We start from the raw sequence: 18,621 nt of genomic DNA, 5'->3' as shown, positions 1-18,621 counted from the left end.
CCAGAAAGCTAATAGCTTGCTGTTTCCTCTGCCCTGGTTCGTCTCTGGGATTTTCCAGGGGTCAGAGATAGCTCTTAAAGTGAAGGACATTCAGGGCCAGCTTCAGCGAATCATGTTTTGCCTCAGGCAAAAAAAAGCCATTGAGACCCTCAGGAGAGAGCGGGCTGAGCGACTTGGGAACTTCTGCCGGACGCGAAGCCTTAGCCCGCAGAAACAACTGAGCCTCCTGCCCAACAAAGAGCTCTTCGTCTGGGATCTTGACTTGCCCAGCCGACGCCGAGAATACCTGCAGCAACTGAGGAAGGATGTTGTGGAAACCACCAGGTAGGGTGGACCCAGAACCCTGCTGGAAGCAGGCTCTGTTGCGGGAGGGGAGTGTGGAGAGCAGGAGCTGAAGTTTTAGCATCCTGGAGGGTTCTCTATCTGAGAACAGGGTATGTGGAAAGAGGACATAGAAGGGAATGGAGTGAGGGAGGGGTTGGGCAGAGAGAAGGCACAGGAAAGGATGGACAGAAGGGCTCTGACATGCTATGCAAGTCTGCAGGCCTGGGTCTCAAGGTGGCTTGGTTCTCTCTGTACAGCAACCTCTCCTGAGGCTAAAAAATCAAACTTTAAAACCCTGTGGGCAAATGGAGGATGGGTCTTTTAAGAAGGTGGTATCACCCAAGCTAGCCTTGGATGGACAGACCAGGACTGTTACCCACCCACCGTGTTCTTTCCACCCCGTGATCTTCCTCAGAAGCCCAGAGTCGGTGTCAAGGTCGGCTCAGCCACCCTCTGACATAGAGCTGATGCTGCGAGACTACCAGCAGGCCCATGAGGAGGCCAAGGAGGAGATTGCCCGGGCCCGAGACCAACTGCGGGAGCAGACTGAACAAGAGAAGCTGAGAATCCACCAGCAGATCGTTTCCCAGCTGTTGAGGGTGTGGAGTGGGGCAAGCCTCTGATTTCAGGATAGGCCTGGACCTCAGACTGGTCCACCTTCACTGTGGCTACCTCTGAATCTTGGGACATGCATAACATTTGGAGGAGGCTGTGGGACCCCTGTTGTCAACTCAAAGCTGGGCTCACTCTCTTTTTACATCATCACACCAGCTCCTTTCCCTGGCCACAGCCTGGGAGAAAGGCTTTGGTGTGAAGTGCAGGGTATGGGGAAATATGAGCAGCGGTGGCTTTGAGGAAGCCAGGGCATGTGAGGCTAAGTCAGGGAGGCCCTGGGAGGTGGACAAAGGAGCAGTAGAGGTGAGCAGGGAAGGGGTGGCTTTGGGTAGGAGAGGGCATAGCCAGTGAGGGCACGTCAGAAGCTGGTAAATGGTGATTTGTCCTTCCCAGGAAGAGGATAAACTACATACCTTGGCCAACTCCAGCTCCCTGTGCACCAGCTCTAATGGAAGCCTCTCATCTGGTATGACCTCTGGCTATAATAGCAGCCCAGCCTTGTCAGGCCAGCTCCAGTCCCCAGAGAATGCGGTGAGTAGGCAGATGTTGGGAATGAGCCAAGGGCCCAGACTGCCAAGGCAAGAGTCTGGGTGGGACGCTGTGCCTCCTAGAGGCCACGGCTGACATGAGCCCTTCTTATGTGCCGGCCTTTGGTTTTCCATTTAGTTTGCCCTCTGCCTCTTCTGTTTATTCATTCGTTCAACAAATGTTTATTCTGTGGGTGTCATTTTAGGATACAGCGGTGAGCAAAACTGTTCTTGTCCTTAGGCTGTCTGAGGGATAAATATTAAACAACTGATTTTATAGTTCAGTTATTGTTGCAGTAAATTGTTTGAAGGAGGGTTGCTAAACCAGCATAAAACCAGGGGTCTGACTTAGTCTGGAAGGTCACAGAGATATTCCGAAAAGAATGCGTTTAGACTGAGACTAAAAGGATACGAGGTACTTAATGCAGTAAAAGCTTAGTGGTGCTGTTATCGGGAAAGATGTGGGCCTAGCAAGTGAGGCCTTGAGGACGAAGAGTTTGAGGAACTAAATGAAGGTTAGTGTGGTTGGAATGTAAAGAGTGAGACAGGAAAACGACATGAGAAGGAACTAGAAAATCATGTGAACTATAATGAGAGTTCTGGCCCCTTTCTAATCCATTTCATTGTGTGACTTCCCAAAAGTGAAAAGGCTGCTGAGAGATGATTGCTTGCTTTAGGGCACTGCCAGTGAAGACGAACAGAGGTGGATGTAATGGAGAGAGAGATCTACGGGACTTGGTGACTGGTTGGGTGTTAGAGGAAGGCAGAGTGGGGAGTTGAGAACAGCACACACACTTTTGACTTGAGCAGCTGAAGGGCGGCCATGTGAACAATGACAAGGAACACTGGAGGGAGAACCAGGTTTTGTGTAGATGATGATGAGTTTAGGTTTGTACTTACTGAGTTGACGGTGCCTGTGAGAAATCCAGGTGGAGCAGTTGGAAATCTACAGCTCGTAGGTAAGATCTGGCTGCGGATGAACATTTGAAATTCATTTTACAAATACAGCGTCATTTAATAAAAATAATATTTAAACAGTAGCAAAGGACATCCAATGTCAGGTGCATGTTTGAGTCTCCTATTTCCTTTCCCCAGAAGCAGTCATTTACTCCAGTTTGATGTGTATTTCCAGGGATGATGTATATATGTCTTTTTGTAAAGCAGATGAATGGGAGTATACTGTACTCACTTTCTCACTTTGCTTTTTCTTTTAAAAATATCTTTGGGATATCATTGCATATCAGTAAATCTAGTGCTGACTTATTTTATTTTTTTAAGAGCCAGCGTTTTGCCATGTTGCCCAGGTTAGTGTCAAACTCCTGGGCTCAAGTTGTTTGCCCATCTCGACCTCCTAAAACACTGGTATTACAGGTGTGAGCTACCGTGCCTGGCCTTCTTTTTAACAGCTGAATAGTGTTTCCTTTTTTCTTTTTTATTGCATGTTTTTAAGTTTGATGTTTTATATAGATAATATATTCATATAGTAGAAAGGGTACAAATATATACATATACAGGTTGAGCATCCCTAATCCAAATATCAGAAATTCACGATACTCCAAAATCGAAAACTTTTTGAGCACTGTGACACCAGAAGTGGAAAATTCTACACCTGACCTCATGTGACAGGTTGAGTTGAAACACAGTCAAAACTTGATTTCATTCTCAAAATTATTTAAAACACTATATGAAATTACCTTCAGGCTGTGTGTATAAGGTATATATCCAACATAAATTTTGTATTTTGACACAGATCCTATCCCCCACATATCTCCTTATGCATATGCAAATATTCCAAAATCCAAAAACATTCAAAATCCAAAACACTTCTGGTCCCAAGCATTTTGGAGAAGGGGTACTCAACCTGTAAAAGGGATACAGGGAAGTACCTGTCCCTGCTGTCAGTCTACCTCGTTCCTCTCCCTTACCCCACCCAAGGAAAGCAGTGTTGTTTCTTGGAAGGTGTCCTCCTAGGGGTCTTTATGCATACAAAATAAAGCATAGTATGCCACTGTCCTGTACCTTTTTTTTTTTTTTTTTTTTGAGACGGAGTCTTGCTCTGTTCCCCAGGCTGGAGTGCAGTGACGCGATCTCGGCTCACTTGTCCTATACCTTATGTATCTTTTTTCACTCAGTATAATTTGGAACTCTATTTGAATATGCAGAGAACTTTCTCATTTTTTTCATTGCTGCGTAGCATTCCATTGTAGAGTTGCACCGTAATTTAACCAGTATTCTAACTTGGGTTGCTTTCAGACTTTTGCTGTTATCAGCAATAGTACAGTGAATAACTTTATGCATGTATCATTTTGTACATAAGCAAATATATCTGGGATACATTCCCACAAGGGCACTTGTACAAAGAGTATATACATTTAAATTTTTGATAGAGACTATTTTCTCTCACAGATGAGCTAATTTATACTCCCACCAGTAATAGCTGAGAGTTTACCTTTTCCCACACTCTCACCAACATGTTATCAAATGTTTGGATTTTTTCTGAAAATTATATCTCATTTTTCTCATATGCTTAAATATTTTTATTTCCTTTTTCATGAACCATCTGTTCATATCCTTTGCTCATTTCTCTTTTTCTCTTACCAATTTCGAGAGTTCTTTGTATTTTAGCAAGAATAGCCCTTTGACTGATCTGAACTATAAGTGTTTGTTTCCCAGTGCTTCATTCTCTTTTGTCTTTGCTGATTTTGTTTGGGGCCATGCAGGCAGATATACTTGCCAGTTTTCCTTTTATGGTATCTAGGTTATAAATAATAACTAGAAACACATTCTTCAATCCAAAATTATAAAGAATTTCTTCCATGGTTTCTTCTAGAACTTCTGTGGTTTTATTTTTTCATATTTAAATCTTTGTTCCTTTTGGAGTCATCTTCATATGAGGTCTGGATCTGATTGTGTTTTTTCCAGATGGCTGTCCAGTTGTTCCCGTAATGCTTGTTAGTTTATCTTTGCCTCACCTGTTTAAGGGGTCCCTTTTCCTTACACCAAAGCTTAGAATAGATTCTACCCAGCCGGGCGCGGTGGCTCACGCCTGTAACCCCAGCACCTTGGGAGGCTGAGGCGGGTGGATCACAAGGTCAGGAGATCGAGACCATCCTGGCTAACACAGTGAAACCCTGTCTCTACTAAAAATACAAAAATTAGCTGGGTGGGGTGGCGGACGCCTGTAGTCCCAGCTACTCAGGAGGCTGAGGCAGGAGAACGGCGTGAACCCAGGAGGCGGAGCTTGCAGTGAGCTGAGATCCGGCCACTGCACTCCAGCCTGGGCGACAGAGTGAGACTCCGTCTCAAAAAAAAAAAAAAAAAGAATAGATTCTACCCTGTGGTAGTGTTAGTCCACCACTACCCTCATTGCTCTTCTCTTTCTGAGTTTACCAGAGTATTCTTTCTTGTTTATTAAAAAAAGTCTTATTTTATTACAATTTACACATAATGTAAATATTTGTGAGGTACAGTGTGATGTTTCAATACACGTATACATTGCGTAATGATCAGATCAGGCAATTAGCACATCCATCACTTTAAACGTGTATCATTTCTTTGTGGTGATAACACAAAACCCTATCTTCTAGCCAAGTTGAAATATACATTACATTATTATTAGCTATAGTCACCCTATTGTATTTAGAACACCAGAACTTATTCTTCTTCCTTTCTAGCTTTGTACCCATTGACCAACCACTCCCCATTACCCTCTTCCTGATCCCCTCCCCAGCCTCTGGTAACCACTATTCTACTCTCTCCTTCTATGAGATCAACTTTTTTATTTTCTTTTTTTTTGAGACGGAGTCTCGCTCTGTCGCCAGGCTGGAGTGCAGTGGTGCGATCTCAGCTCACTGCAAGCTCCACTTCCCGGGTTCATGCCATTCTCCTGCCTCAGCCTCCGAGTAGCTGGGACTACAGGCACCTGCCACCATGCGTGGCTAATTTTTTGTATTTTTAGTAGAGAAGGGGTTTCACCATGTTAGCCAGGATGGTCTGGATCTCCTGACCTCATGATCTGCCCGCCTTGGCCTCCCAAAATGCTGGGATTATAGACATGAGCCACTGCACCTGGCTACTTTTTAAATTTTCATTATTTATTTATTTTTGAGACAGAGTCTTACTCTGTCGCCCAAGCTGGAGTGCAGTGGTGTGATCTTGGCTCACTGCAACCTCTGTCTCCTAGGTTCAAGCGATTCTCATGCCTCAGCTTCCTGAGTAGCTGGAATTACAAGCGCCCACCACACTCAACTATTTTTTGTATTTTTAGGAGAGATGGGGTTTCACCATATTAGCTAGGCTGGTCTCAAACTCCCGACCTCAGGTGATCCACCTGCCTCAGCCTCTCAAAGCACTGGGATTACAGGTGTGAGAGATCAACTTTTTTAGATTCTGCATATGAGTAAGATCATGTGGTGGTCTGTCTATACCTGGTGTCTTTCACTTAGTATAATGTCCCTGGGTTCATCCATGTTGCCACAAATGACAGAATTTTATTCTGTTTTATGACTGAATACTATTCCATTATGTATATATACCACAGTTTCTTTGCCCATTCACCTGTAAACATTTAGGGGGATTTCATCTCTTGGTTATTGTGAGTAGTGCTGCAATAAATAGGGGAGTGTAGATATCTCTTTGACATAGTGATTTCATTTTCACTGGCTATATACATAGTGGTGGAATTGCTGGATCATATGGTAGTGCTGCCTTAGTTTTTTGAGAAACCTTCATACTGTTTGCTATAATGGCTGTATTAATTTACATTTCTACCAACAGTGTATAAGAGTTCCCCTTTCTCCACATCCTTACCAGCATTTGTTGTTTTTTGTCTTTTTATTACAGCCATTTAGATGGAGTGAAGTGATATTTCATTGTAGTTTTCATTTGGATTTTCCTAAAAACTAGTGATGTTGAGCATTTTTTTCATATACCTGTTGGCCATTTGAATGTCTTTTTTTGAGAAATGTGAATTCAGGTTTTTGCCCATTTTAAAGTTGGATTATTTGGGATTTTTGCTGTTATTTGAATTCCTTATATATTCTGGATATTAACCCTTTGTCATATGCATAGTTTGCAAATACATTCTCCCATTCTGTGGGATGTCTCTTCACTCTTAGCTGTGCAGAATCTTTTTAGTTTGATGTAACCTCATTTGTCTATTTTTGCTTTTGTTGCTTGTGCTCTTGAGGTCTTATCCAAAAATTCCTTGCCCAATCCAATGTCATAAAGCATTTCTCCTATGTTTTCTTCTTATAGTTTCATATTTTCTGGTCTAAGATTTAAGTTTTTGAACCTTTTTGTATATGGTAAGAGATAGGGGTCTAGTTTCATGCTTCTGTATGTGGATATCCAGTTTTCTCAGCATCATTTACCACAGAGACTGCCCTTTCTCCGTTGTGTGTTCTGTCTTTGTCAAAAATCACTTGGCTGTAAATGTATGGATTTCTGTGTTCTCCGTTCTGTTCCTTTAGTCTATGTGACAGTTTATATGCCAGTACCATGCTGTTTTGGTTACTATACCTTGGTAGTATTTTTTGAAGTCAGGTACTGTGATGCCTCCAGCTTTGTTTTGCTCATAATTTCTTTGGCTGTTTGGGGTCTTTTGTGGGTCAATATGAATTTTAGGATTTTTTTTTCTATGAAGAATGTTGTTAGTATTTTGATAGAGATTGCATTGAATCTGTAGATTGCTTTGGGTGATATGGACATTTTAACAATACTCTTCCAATCCATGAACATGGGGTATCTTTCCATTTATTCATGTCCTCTTTAATTTCTTTCACCGGTGGTTTATAGCTTTCATTGTAGAGATCTTTCACCTCTTTCATTAAGTTTATTCCTAGGGACTTTATTTTTTTGTAGCTATTATAAATGGGATTGTGTTCTTGCTTTCCTTTTCAGATAGTTTGCTTTTGGTATATAGAAGCACTACTGACTTTTGCATGTTGATTGAGAAATAAAAGTAAAATTCTAAGTCTCCAACTGATTGAACAGACCACCTCTCAGCCAGGGAGACCCCAGAGAAACCTTAAAAGCTGAGTGCATGACCAACAGAAGATGTTGAAATAAATGCCCTGGCCAGGCACGGTGGCTCATGCCTGTAATCCCAGCACTTTGGGAGGCTGAGGCAGGCAGATGACAAAGTCAGGAGTTCAAGACCAGCCTGGTCAACATAGTGAAACACCATCTCTACTAAAAATACAAAAAATTAGCCAGGTGTGGCTGGGATTACAGGTGCCCGCCACCATGCCTGGCTAATTTTTGTATTTTTAGTAGAGATGGGGTTTCACTGTGTTGGCCAGGCTGGTCTCCAACTCCTGACCACATTCATCCTGATGGGTGGTGAGTTCTTTTCTGGTGCTTAGTGTGGGTCCACAGTCTTTGTCCATGGGTACAGGCCTGGAGTTAGGCTGTGGGGTTTTTTCTGGTTCTGCGTATTACTGTGGCAGACTTAGTACTGGGCTCTAAGGCAAAGTCGCATGTCCACTAACCTCTTCTTCTGCCATGTGGACAGTGTCTCTCATCACTACCTAGGGTTGGGGGAGGGTTGGTGCAGATAATATGAAACTGTCCTTCCTATTCTCTTTAATGCAGCTTCTTCTCCTTGTAAAATCTAGTACTTTTATCTATCAGCTGGTTTTCCTAGCTCTAGTGAAGATATTTTCTTGTGTGGATAGTTGTTCAAATCGATGTTTCTGTGGGGAACTATCACTGAAGGGTCCTATTCTGTCATCTTGCTGTGCCTCTGTGTTACTGATCTGTTGTTTGTTTATTTTTTGAGATGGAGTCTTGCTCTATCATTCAGGCTGGAGTGCAGTGGCGCCATCTTGACTCACTACAACCTCAGCCTCCCAAGTTCAAGCGATTCTTCCTGTCTCAGTACTCCAAGTACCTGGGACTACAGGCCTGCATCATCCTCCACGCCTGGCTAATTTTTCTTGTATTTTTAGTAGAGATGGGGTTTTGCAGTGGTGGCTAGGCTGGTCTCAAACTCTTGACTTCAGGTGATTCGCCCACCTCAGCTGAACAAAATGCTGGGATTACAGGCATGAGCCATTGCACCCAGCCTGTTGTTTGTTTATTTTATTTTTTATTTTTTGAGATGGAGTCTCACTCTGTCACCCGGGCTGGAGTGCAGTGGCGCGATCTCAGCTTACTGCAACCCCCGCCTCCTGGGTTCAAGCGATTCTCCTCTCAGCCTGCTGAGTAGCTTGGATTACAGGCGCCCGCCACCATGCCTGGCTAATTTTTGCATTTTTAGTAGAGATGGGGTTTTACCATGTTGGCCAGGCTTATCTCAAACTCCTAACCTCAAGTGATCCACCTGCCTCAGCCTCCCAAAGTGCTGGGATGAGCCAGCCACTGCGCCTGGCCTGTGGTTTATTTTTTATATGAAATTTCGGATCTCACCTTGTCTAGTTCAATTGCAAGAACTTGTTACTGTTTTTATTTTATTTTATTTATTTATTTATTTTTTGAGATGGAGTCTCGCTCTGTCGCCCAGGCTGGAGTGCAGTGGCCGGATCTCAGCTCACTGCAAGCTCCGCCTCCCGGGTTCACGCCATTCTCCTGCCTCAGCCTCCCGAGTAGCTGGGATTACAGGCGCCCGCCACCACGCCCGGCTAATTTTTGTATTTTTAGTAGAGATGGGGTTTCACCATGTTGGCCAGGATGGTCTCGATCTCCTGACCTCGTGATCCGCCTGCCTCAGCCTCCCAAAGTGCTGGGATTACAGGCGTGAGCCACCGCGCCCGGCCCTTGTTACTGTTTTTAATAGGATCATGTGGATTGACTTAGGGAGAAACCACATCTTATGCTATAGAATTTTCTAACCAAGAACATACTAGTTTCAAGCTTTCTTTTTGTATTTTTAAAGTTTTCTTCATATGTCTCTCACATTTCTTGTCAGATTTATTTCTAAGAAGTATTTTAAGGTTTTTGTTACTTTTGTAAATAGGTTTTTCCTTCTTTTATATCTTCTGATTATTTTGTATGTATTAAAGCTATTGATTGCTGTGAATTAATTTTGCATCTATTTTTTTGGTTGATTCTCTAGACCTGCGCTACTAATTTAGTAGCTGCTAATACATGTACTTATCTTAATTTCTTTCTTTTTTTTTTTTTTTTTTTTGAGATGGTGTCTTGCTCTGTTGCCCAGGCTGGAGTACAGTGGTGTGATCTCGGCTCACTGCAGCCTTCACCTCGATCTTTAAGCACCTCGATCTCCTGCCTCAGCCTCCCAAGTAGCTGGGATTACAGGCACCTGCCACTATGCCTGGCTAATTTTTGTATTTTTAGTAGAGTTTGGGTTTCACCATGTTGGCTAGGCTGGTCTCGAACCCCTGACCTCAGTTGATCCACTCATCTCGGCCTCCCAAAGTGCTGGGATTACAGGCGTGAGCCACCATACCTGGCTTTTTTATAGCTTTTGAGCTGAGATAGATATATTTTTGCAATACTAAGGAAATATCCAACTATTCCTAGCTTATAGCATATTCTTATCCAGAATGGGTATTTCAGAGTCTTTGGAGATTTCATTCATTCATTCATACATCCATCTATTTATTTTTGGGCTAATATTGAACTATTCTTGCAATCCTGGAATAAATCCTATAATATATATTTATGATTCGTTGTTGGAGTCCACTTATATTTTAGAATTTTGCATCAATATTTGAATTTTTCTGTGGTTTTTGCTTTCACAATATATTCTTTAGGTTTTGTTATCAATGTTATACTCCTTTTATAGGAAAGAAAGGTGGTACTTTTCCTTTTCAAGGCTTATGAATAGTTAAAAAGGTAATAAAAACTTTATACCTATTAAACTGGGAAAATTTAGGAAGCCAGATGATGCCAGATTTTGGCAGGACAGGACTTTGAGGATGTTGGAACCATTATAGGTTCCTATGACTCAGCAATGTTTGCATAGGTTATGAGCGAACATGTAAGGAATTGTTTATTGAGGCATTATTTGAAGTGGCAATGAGTTGGAGGACATTCCTGAATCCATGACTGAGAATGGATAGGTAAAATGTGGTAGTTGCACACATGAAATATTAATACTATGCAAGAATTGAAATCAACACATTAAACACCTAGGCAGAATACTGACTGAAAAACTTTTTTTTCTTTTTTTTGAAACAGAGTCTCGCTGTGTTGCTGAGGCTGGAGTGCAATGGCATGATCTTGGCTCACTCCAACCTCCGACTCCTGGGCTTAAGAGATTCTCCTGCCTCAGCCTCTCTAGTAGCTGGGACTACAGGTGCCTGCCACCATGCCCAGCTTATTTTTTTGTATTTTTAGTAGAGACAGGGTTTCACTATGTTGACCAGGCTGGTCTTAAACTCCTGATCTCATGATCTGCCCATAAAATGAGACATGTTACTATTTGTAAATTAAACAACATATATAGTATATAAATATAATATATAAAACAATCACTTTTTGCAAGAACACATACAAACAAAAATATATACTCTAAGCATATCAATGATTTTGGTGGGACAGCGAAATGGGGATGAAAAGTAAAAAAATTTGAGAGCCAGACATGGTGGCTCACACCTGTAATCTCAGCACTTGGGGAGGCTGCGGCAGGAGGATTACTTGAGCCCAGGAGTTTGAGTCCAGACAGGGCAACATAGGAAAAAAAAAAAAGCCGGGCGTGATGCTGCATACCTGTAGTCCTAGCTACTCAGGAGGTTGTGGTGGGAGGATTGCTTGAGCCTGGGAAGTCGAGGCTGTGGTGAGCTGTGATCATGCCACTGCACTCCAGCCTGGGTGACAGAGCAAGACCCTGTTTCAAAAAAAAATTTTCTTTTGAATCATCTTTTAAAGTTTGATGTAATAATCCTTTTAAATTGACAAGGCTTGGTGTTTCAGCAGGGAATTAGTTCTTTGAAAAACTTCTTCAATGGAAAATGGTCTGTTAAGATCAGGGTTTAGTAAACTATGGCTCTTTGGCCAGATCTGACCTGCTTCCTGTTTTTGTAAATAAAGTTTTACTGGAATACAGTCATGCCCATTCATGTACATGGTCGTGTTCCCACTACAGTGGCAGAGAGTCGAGTAGCTGCAACTACTCAAATGGCCCACAAAGCCTTAAATATTTAGTATCTAGCTCCCTACAGAAAAAGTTTGCCAACTTTTGGTTTAGATTTTTCGTCTCTCCTGGAGCCAGTTTTGATTCTAACTTGTTCATTTCTGTGTATATTGTGATCAATTTCTTTTTGCTGTGATAGTTTCTCAGTCTTTTCTTGCTTCTTGGTCAGTAATTTTTTGGAATGTGTTTTATCTGCTGTTACTTTCTTTTTTTTTTTTTTTTTCATGTAAGACAGGTAATGTGCTCACGTAACAAGGTTTGAGAGAGGCACTTCTCAGACATCTATGTGAAAACCCAATTACCATACTTATGAACTACAAAAGGATCGTGTCTGTGGTTTTCTCATGGTTAGATTGAAGTTATGCATTTTTTGGCAAAAAATACCATAAAAGTGATTTGCCCTTCTCAGGGTTGACAGATTAGGCTAAGAAAAATACAGGATGCTAGTTAAATTCAAATTTTAGAGAGACAACAAATAATTTTATAGTGTAAATATGTCTCATGCAATACCTTATTCTCAGTGCATTGTATCAGAGATTACTGGATGCCAATCTGTCCTATTTCTGGTGATGTAAACTTTGATGTTAAGGTGGTATTTGGGAGTCTCTCCACTGAATGTTGCTATTTTGCCCTTTATGATTAATAAACATGGCTGAATGTGGTGGCTCACGCCTGTAATCCCAGTGCTTTGGAAAGATGAGGCAGGAGGATCACTTGAGTCCAATATTTTGAGATCAGCCTAGGCAGCATAGTGATATGCCATCTCTAGACACACACACACACACACACACACAGACACACACACACACACACAAAAGCTATGTTGGTGGTGCGTGCCTGTGGTCCCAGCTACTTGGGAGGTTGTGGTGGGAGGATCGCTTGAGCCTGTGGGGGAATGGAGGTTACAGTGAGCCATGATGGCACCATTGGCCTTGGATAGAGGAAGACCCTGTCTCAAAAAGTCTTGGAGACTGGCTGGGCACGGTGGCTCACGCCTGTAATCCCAGCACTTAGGGAGGCAGAGGCAGGTGATCATGAGGTCAGGAGTTCAGGACCAGCCTGGTCAGTATGGTGAAACCCCGTCTCTACTAAAAATATAAAAATTAGCCAGGCATGGTGGCACACGCCTGTAGTCCCAGCTACTTGGAAGGCTGAGACAGGAGAATAGCTTGAACCCGGGAGGTGGGGGTTGCATTGAGCCGAGATGGTGCCACTGCAGTCCAGCCTGGGAGACAGAGCAAGACTCCATCCCCCGCCCTCTCTCCCCCAAAAAATCTTGGAGACTATGGAAAATCCTGTTTTTCCTCAAACTTTCATCCACTGATTTTAGTGTCTACTAGTGTGTCTTATCTGTAAAAATTATTGTGATATTTTAGTGGCAATTTTGTATTCTCTTCATTTCTTCTACATTTATTTATTTATTTATTTATTTATTTATTTATTTGAGACGGAGTCTGGTGCTCTGTTCCCCAGGCTGGAGTGCAGTGGCGCAATCTCGGCTCACTGCAAGCTCCGCCTCCCAGGTTCATGCCATTCTCCTGCCTCAGCCTCCCAAGTAGCTGGGACTACAGGCGCCCGCCACCACGCCCAGCTAATTTTTTGTATTTTTGGTAGAGACAGGGTTTCATCGTGTTAGCCAGGTTGGTCTCGATCTTCTGACCTCATGATCTGCCCACCTCGGCCTCCCAAAGTGCTGGGATTACAGGCGTGAGCCACCGCGCCCGGCCTCCTTCTACATTTATTAATTGGAACTTTTCTCTAAGGAAGTGCAGTCCCTTCTTCCACCACTTAATTTATTCAACTATTTAGTTTTTTTCAGTTTGGTATCATATTCTTTGGGGAATGATTCAATACGGTACTGTCATTATTAATTTCAGTGTTCAACTTGTTCCTGCTTTAATTATTTGGAGTTACTTCAGCTTGGGTCTTGTGTCCTTTTGACATGCCTTTTTTTTTTTTTTTTTTTTTTTTGAGATAGGGTCTTGCTCTGTTGCCCAGGCTAGAGTGCAGTGACACAGTCATGGCTCACTGCAGCCTTGACCTCGCTAGATGCCAGTGATCCTCCCACCTCAGCCTCCTGAGTACCTGGAGTACAGGTGTGTGCCACCATGCCCGGCTACTTTTTGTATTTTTGTTTTCTAGAGATGGGGTTTTACCTGTTGCCCAGGCTGGTGTTGAACTCCTGGGCTCAAGGGATCTGCCCGCTTCAGCCTCCCAGTGTTGGGATTACAAACATGAACCACCGTGCCTGACCCTTGAGCACTTCTTTAATTGATTTTTTATTGTTGTTGTTATAATCCATTGGCTTTAGTATATTCATAGAGTTGTGTATCCATCAGCAATTTTAGGACATTTTCATTACCCCCTAAAAAACCACATGCCACTAGTTATTCCCTAAGTTCACCATTCCCCAGCCCTTGGCAACCACGAGCCTACTTTCTATCCCTATGGATTTGCCTATTCTGGACGTTTCATATAAATGGAATCATACAATATATGATCCTTTTTGATGGCTTCTTTCTCTTAGCATAATGTTTGCAGGATTGTGTTAGTTTCCTGGAATTGCTGTAACAAATTACCACTCACAGAGTGGCTTCAAACAACAGAAACTTATGCTCTCATAGTTCTGTAGGCTAGAAGTCCAAAGTGTTGGTGTTAGCAGCACCATATTCCTCAGAAAGCTCCTGGGAGAAGGATCTGCTCCAGGCCTCTTTCCAGGCTTCTGATGGTTACCAGCAATCCTTGGCACTCACTCCCATTTCTGTCTCTTCCTTCATGTGACAGTCTCGCTCTCACTCGCGCACTCTCTGTCTCTCTCTGTGTGTGTCTGTCTCCCTGTCTGTCTGTCCCAGTGTTTGAGAGACAGGGTCTCTGTCACCTGGACCTGACTGCAGTGGTGCAATCACAGCTCATTCTTACCTGCAACACCTGACCTCAAGTGATCCTCCCGCCTCAGCCTCTCAAGGTGCTGGAATTACCATCGTAAGCTACCACATAACTTGTTTGTTTTGTTTTGTTTTTTTGAGACAGAGTCTTGCTCTGTCACCCAGGCTGGAGTGCAATGGCACGATCTCGGCTCACTGCAACCTCTGCCTCCTGGGTTCAAGCGATTCTCCTGCCTCAGCCTCCCAGGTAGCTGGGATTACAGGCATCCACCACCATGCCCAGCTAATTTTTTGTATTTTTGGTAGAGACGGGTTTTCACCACATTGGCCAGGCTGGTCTCCTGACCTCAGGTGATCCACATGCTTCAGCCTCCCAAAGTGTTGGATTACAGGTGTGAGCTACCGCGCCCAGCTCCACATAACCTTCTTATAAGGACATTAGTCACTGGATTTAGGGACCACTCTAATCCAGTACTGTCTTATATTAACTTGGTGACATCTGCAAGGAACTTATTTTCAAATTAGGTCAAATTCACAGATACTGGGGGGTTTGGACTTCAACATATTTTCAGTGGAGACAGTGATTTACCCCCCAACAAGGGGTCCTTCATGTTGTAAAATATATGGGAGCTTCATTCCTTTATATGGCGAGTAATACTCCATTGTATGAATAAACCACATTTTATTTATCCATTCTTCAGTTGTTGGGCCTTTAGGAAGTCGTTTTCTGCTTTTTGCCTACTAATAAATATTGCTGCTACGAACATCCCTGTAAAGCTTTTGTATGGATATGTTTTCATTTCTCTTGGGTATGTATCTAGAGTTGAGTTGCAGGATCATAGAGGAACTGCCAGACTGCTTTTCACAGAGGCTGTCCTATTTTACCTCCCCACGAGCAGTGTGAGCAGTGTGTTTCCTCCGTCCTCACCGACAGTAGCTATGACCTATTTTGGATGACAGCTGTCCTAGCAGATGGGAAGTACTACCTTATTGTGGCTTCAGTTCCATTGCCCTGATGGCTAATGGTGTTGAGCATCTTTTCACGTGTCTTTGCCCATTTATACATCATCTTTGGAGAAATAGCTAGTCAGATATTTTGTCTATTTTAAGATTTGGTTATTTGTCTTCTTAAGAGTCCCTTAGCAAATATGTAATTCACAGAAAATGTCCTCCCATTCTTTGTGTCTGTTCACTATCTTGATGTAGTGCCCTCTGAAGCCAAAAGTTTAATGATGTCCAGTTTATTTTTTATTGTTCCTTGTGCTTTGGTTTCGTATCTAGGAAACGAGTGCCTAATCCAAGATCACAAAGATTACACCTATGTTTTCTTCTAAGAGTTTTATGCTTTTAGCTTCCACATTTCATTCTTTGACCCATTTTGAGTTAATTTTTACATATGGTGAGAGCTAGGGGTTGAATTTCATTCTTTTCCATATGGATGTCCAGTTCTCCCAACAACATGGGTTTGAAAGATTATTATTTCCCCCACTGAATTGTCTTGGCAGCCATGTCAAAGATCAGTAGACTACAGACGTATGACTTTATTTCTGGACTCCTAATTCTATACCATTGATCTACATAGGTGTGAGCTGTTGCACCCAGCCTCACACTGTCTTCATTACTGTAGTTTTGTCGTACCTTTAGAAGTCAGGAAGTCTGCATCTTCCAACTTTGTTCTTTTTCAAGATTACTTTGACTATTCTGGGTTTCTCAGATTTCCATATGAATTTTAGGATCAGCTTGTCAGTTTCTGCAAAGAAGTCAGCTGGGATTTTGATTGGGATTACTTTGATCGGTAGATCAATTGGGGGAGCATTGCTATTTTAACAATATTAAGTCTTTAGCTCTGTGAATATGGGATGCCATTGTGTTTATTTAGGCTTAATTTCAACAATGTTTTGAAGTTTTCAGGGTATAAGTTTTATGCTTATTTTATTAAATTTATTCGTAAGTATTTTATTCCTGTTGACGTTATTATAAATGGAATTGTTTTCACTTCATTTTCAGTTTCTTCATTGCTATTATGCCGAAATAAAATTGATTTTTGTATATTGTTCTTGTCTCCTATACCCTTGGTGAATTCATTTATTAGTTCTAATTTTTTTTTAAAATAGATTCCTTAAGATATTCTATATGCAAGATCATGCCATCTGCCTTTGTTGTTGTTGTCTTGCCAGTTGTGCTGGCTACAATCTCCAGTACAATGTTGATTAGATGTGGTGAGAGCGGAGGAGGAAGGTATGCATCTTTCACCGTTAATTGTGATGTTAGCTGTGGATGTTTTATAGCTGACCTTTATCAGGTTGAGGAAATTCCCTTATATTCCTAGTTTTTTGAATTTTTATCATGAAAAGGTACTGGATTTAGTCAAATATTTTTTCTAGTGTCTACTGAGATAATCTTACGGGTTTTTTTTCTTTTATTAACACAGTGCATTGCATTGATTTTTGTATGTTGAGCCAGCCCTGTGTTTCTGTGATAAATCCTACTTGCTCATGATATCTTTTTTATGTGTTGCTAGATTTCAGTTTACTAGTGTTTTGTTGAGGATTTGTGTGTGTGTGTATTCATGAGGGATATTGGTCTATAGTTTACTTGTGATGCCTTTGCCCAGTTTTTGTATCAGGGTAATTCTGGCCCTATAGAATGAGTTGGCAAGTGTTCCCTCCTGATTTTTTGAAGCATCTAGGAAGGATTGGTATTAATTCCTTAAATGTTTGGTAGATTTTACTAATGAAACTATCTTGAAATTTTCTTTGATCACTAATTTAATATCTTAAATTTGTAAATAAAATATGTACTAAGTTTTTTTTGCTTTTTTTTTTTTTTTCTGTCGCCCAGGCTGGAATGCAGTGGTGCCGTCTTGACTCACTGCAAGCTCCGCCTCCTGGGTTCACATCGTTCTCCTGCCTCTGCCTCCCGAGTAGCTGGGACTACAGGCGCCCGCCACCACACCTGGCTAATTTTTTTGTATTTTTTTAGTGGAGACAGTTTCACTGTGTTAGCCAGAATGGTCTCGATCTCCTGACCTCGTGATCCACCTGCCTCCTCCCAGTGTGCTGGGATTACAGGCGTGAACCACCACGCCCAGCCTGTACTAAGGTGTTTTATTTCTCCTTGAGTCAGTTTAACTTTGGAGTCACTAATTTATGTTATTGAATTTGTTGGCATATAGTTCATAGTATTAATTCATTTATTTTTATTTCTTTTCCCAGATGTTTTTAAAGCTAAAATTTCCCTCTGAGCATTGCTTCAGCCATTTCCCATAGCTTGTGACATGTATTTTCATTTTTAATATAATTTTGCGATTTCTGTTTGTATTTCTTCCTTGATTCAATTGTTGTTGAGAATTTCTTAAAACATTTTTGAGGCCAGGTGCAGTGGCTCATGCTTCAAACTCCTAGACTCAAGGGATTCTCCTCCCGCCCAGCCTCCCGGGCAACTGTACTACAGGCACAGTTACCTTTTCAATTGTGTTTTCTTGTAATACCGTTGTACTCCTCCATCTCCCAGTGTGTCTTTGATTCATAAAGCATAAGGGATCCATTTTGGTATGTCTGTGAAATGGGTCTCTATGCAATCTTTTTTTTTTTTTCCAGATGACTGCCCATTTGTCTCAGCAATACTTATTAATTTATGGATATTTATTTTTGGAAGTCATGAGTTCAGCACTGGGAACAGATTAGGTTACCTAGGAATACATTGTGGAGTGAGAAAATAGGGCCTGGGCCTGAATTTTGAAAGGTTCCCAAAATGTCAACAGTTGAAGAGGATGAATCAACAACAAAAAACCACTCAGAGAGATGAGAAGCCTCTGGAAGTGATTCTGTCAGTAAAAGGGAGAGACTGGCTAAGTCAAAGCTTGCTGAGAGATTCAGGAAGTGTAGGACAGAAGTTGTTCACAAGATCCAGCCACACGGACACCGTGGACCTTGGTGACTGCTGTTTGGAGGAGAGACGAGGGCAAATGTTAGATTAGGGTGGGTTCAGAAGTCAGCAAGAAGTGGGAGATGGCAAACAGTGAGACTAGTTGCAAGAAGCTTATCTGTGAAAGGCAGGAGAGTGAAGAGGAAGGTTTTAAAGATGAGAGAAACCGACACGGGGGCTCACGCCTGTAATCCCAAAACTTTGGGAGGCTGCAGAAGGGAGGATCACTTGAGCCCAGGAGTCT

General features: G+C 42.1%; 1 protein-coding gene and 1 non-coding gene across 10 annotated transcripts in view; one reads left to right on the top strand and one right to left on the bottom strand.

The window, feature by feature from the left end:
- Positions 1 to 18,621, top strand: part of STARD9 (StAR related lipid transfer domain containing 9) — a 148,516-nt gene that overhangs the window by 124,397 nt on the left and 5,498 nt on the right. For 8 of the 9 annotated variants that reach the window (XM_009210006.4, XM_017960559.3, XM_003900840.5 and 5 more), the window contains 3 exons: positions 127 to 324; positions 740 to 923; positions 1,333 to 1,470. In XM_009210006.4, the coding sequence (XP_009208270.3) occupies positions 127 to 324; positions 740 to 923; positions 1,333 to 1,470 (520 nt within the window). Of the gene's footprint in view, positions 1 to 58; positions 326 to 739; positions 924 to 1,332; positions 1,471 to 18,621 lie in introns of those variants that run through there. The other variant, XM_009210008.4, reaches the window with a different exon arrangement.
- On the bottom strand, positions 11,791 to 11,891 carry LOC116276267. The gene has a single exon (XR_004185690.1). It is a non-coding gene; the product is annotated as a small nucleolar RNA U13 (small nucleolar RNA).

The sequence above is a fragment of the Papio anubis genome, chromosome 7 (assembly GCF_008728515.1).
Source record: "Papio anubis isolate 15944 chromosome 7, Panubis1.0, whole genome shotgun sequence".
In the NCBI taxonomy this organism is placed as follows: domain Eukaryota; kingdom Metazoa; phylum Chordata; class Mammalia; order Primates; family Cercopithecidae; genus Papio; species Papio anubis.
The sequence above is the reverse complement of the archived record's forward strand: the minus strand, read 5'-3'. Positions and strand labels throughout refer to the sequence as shown.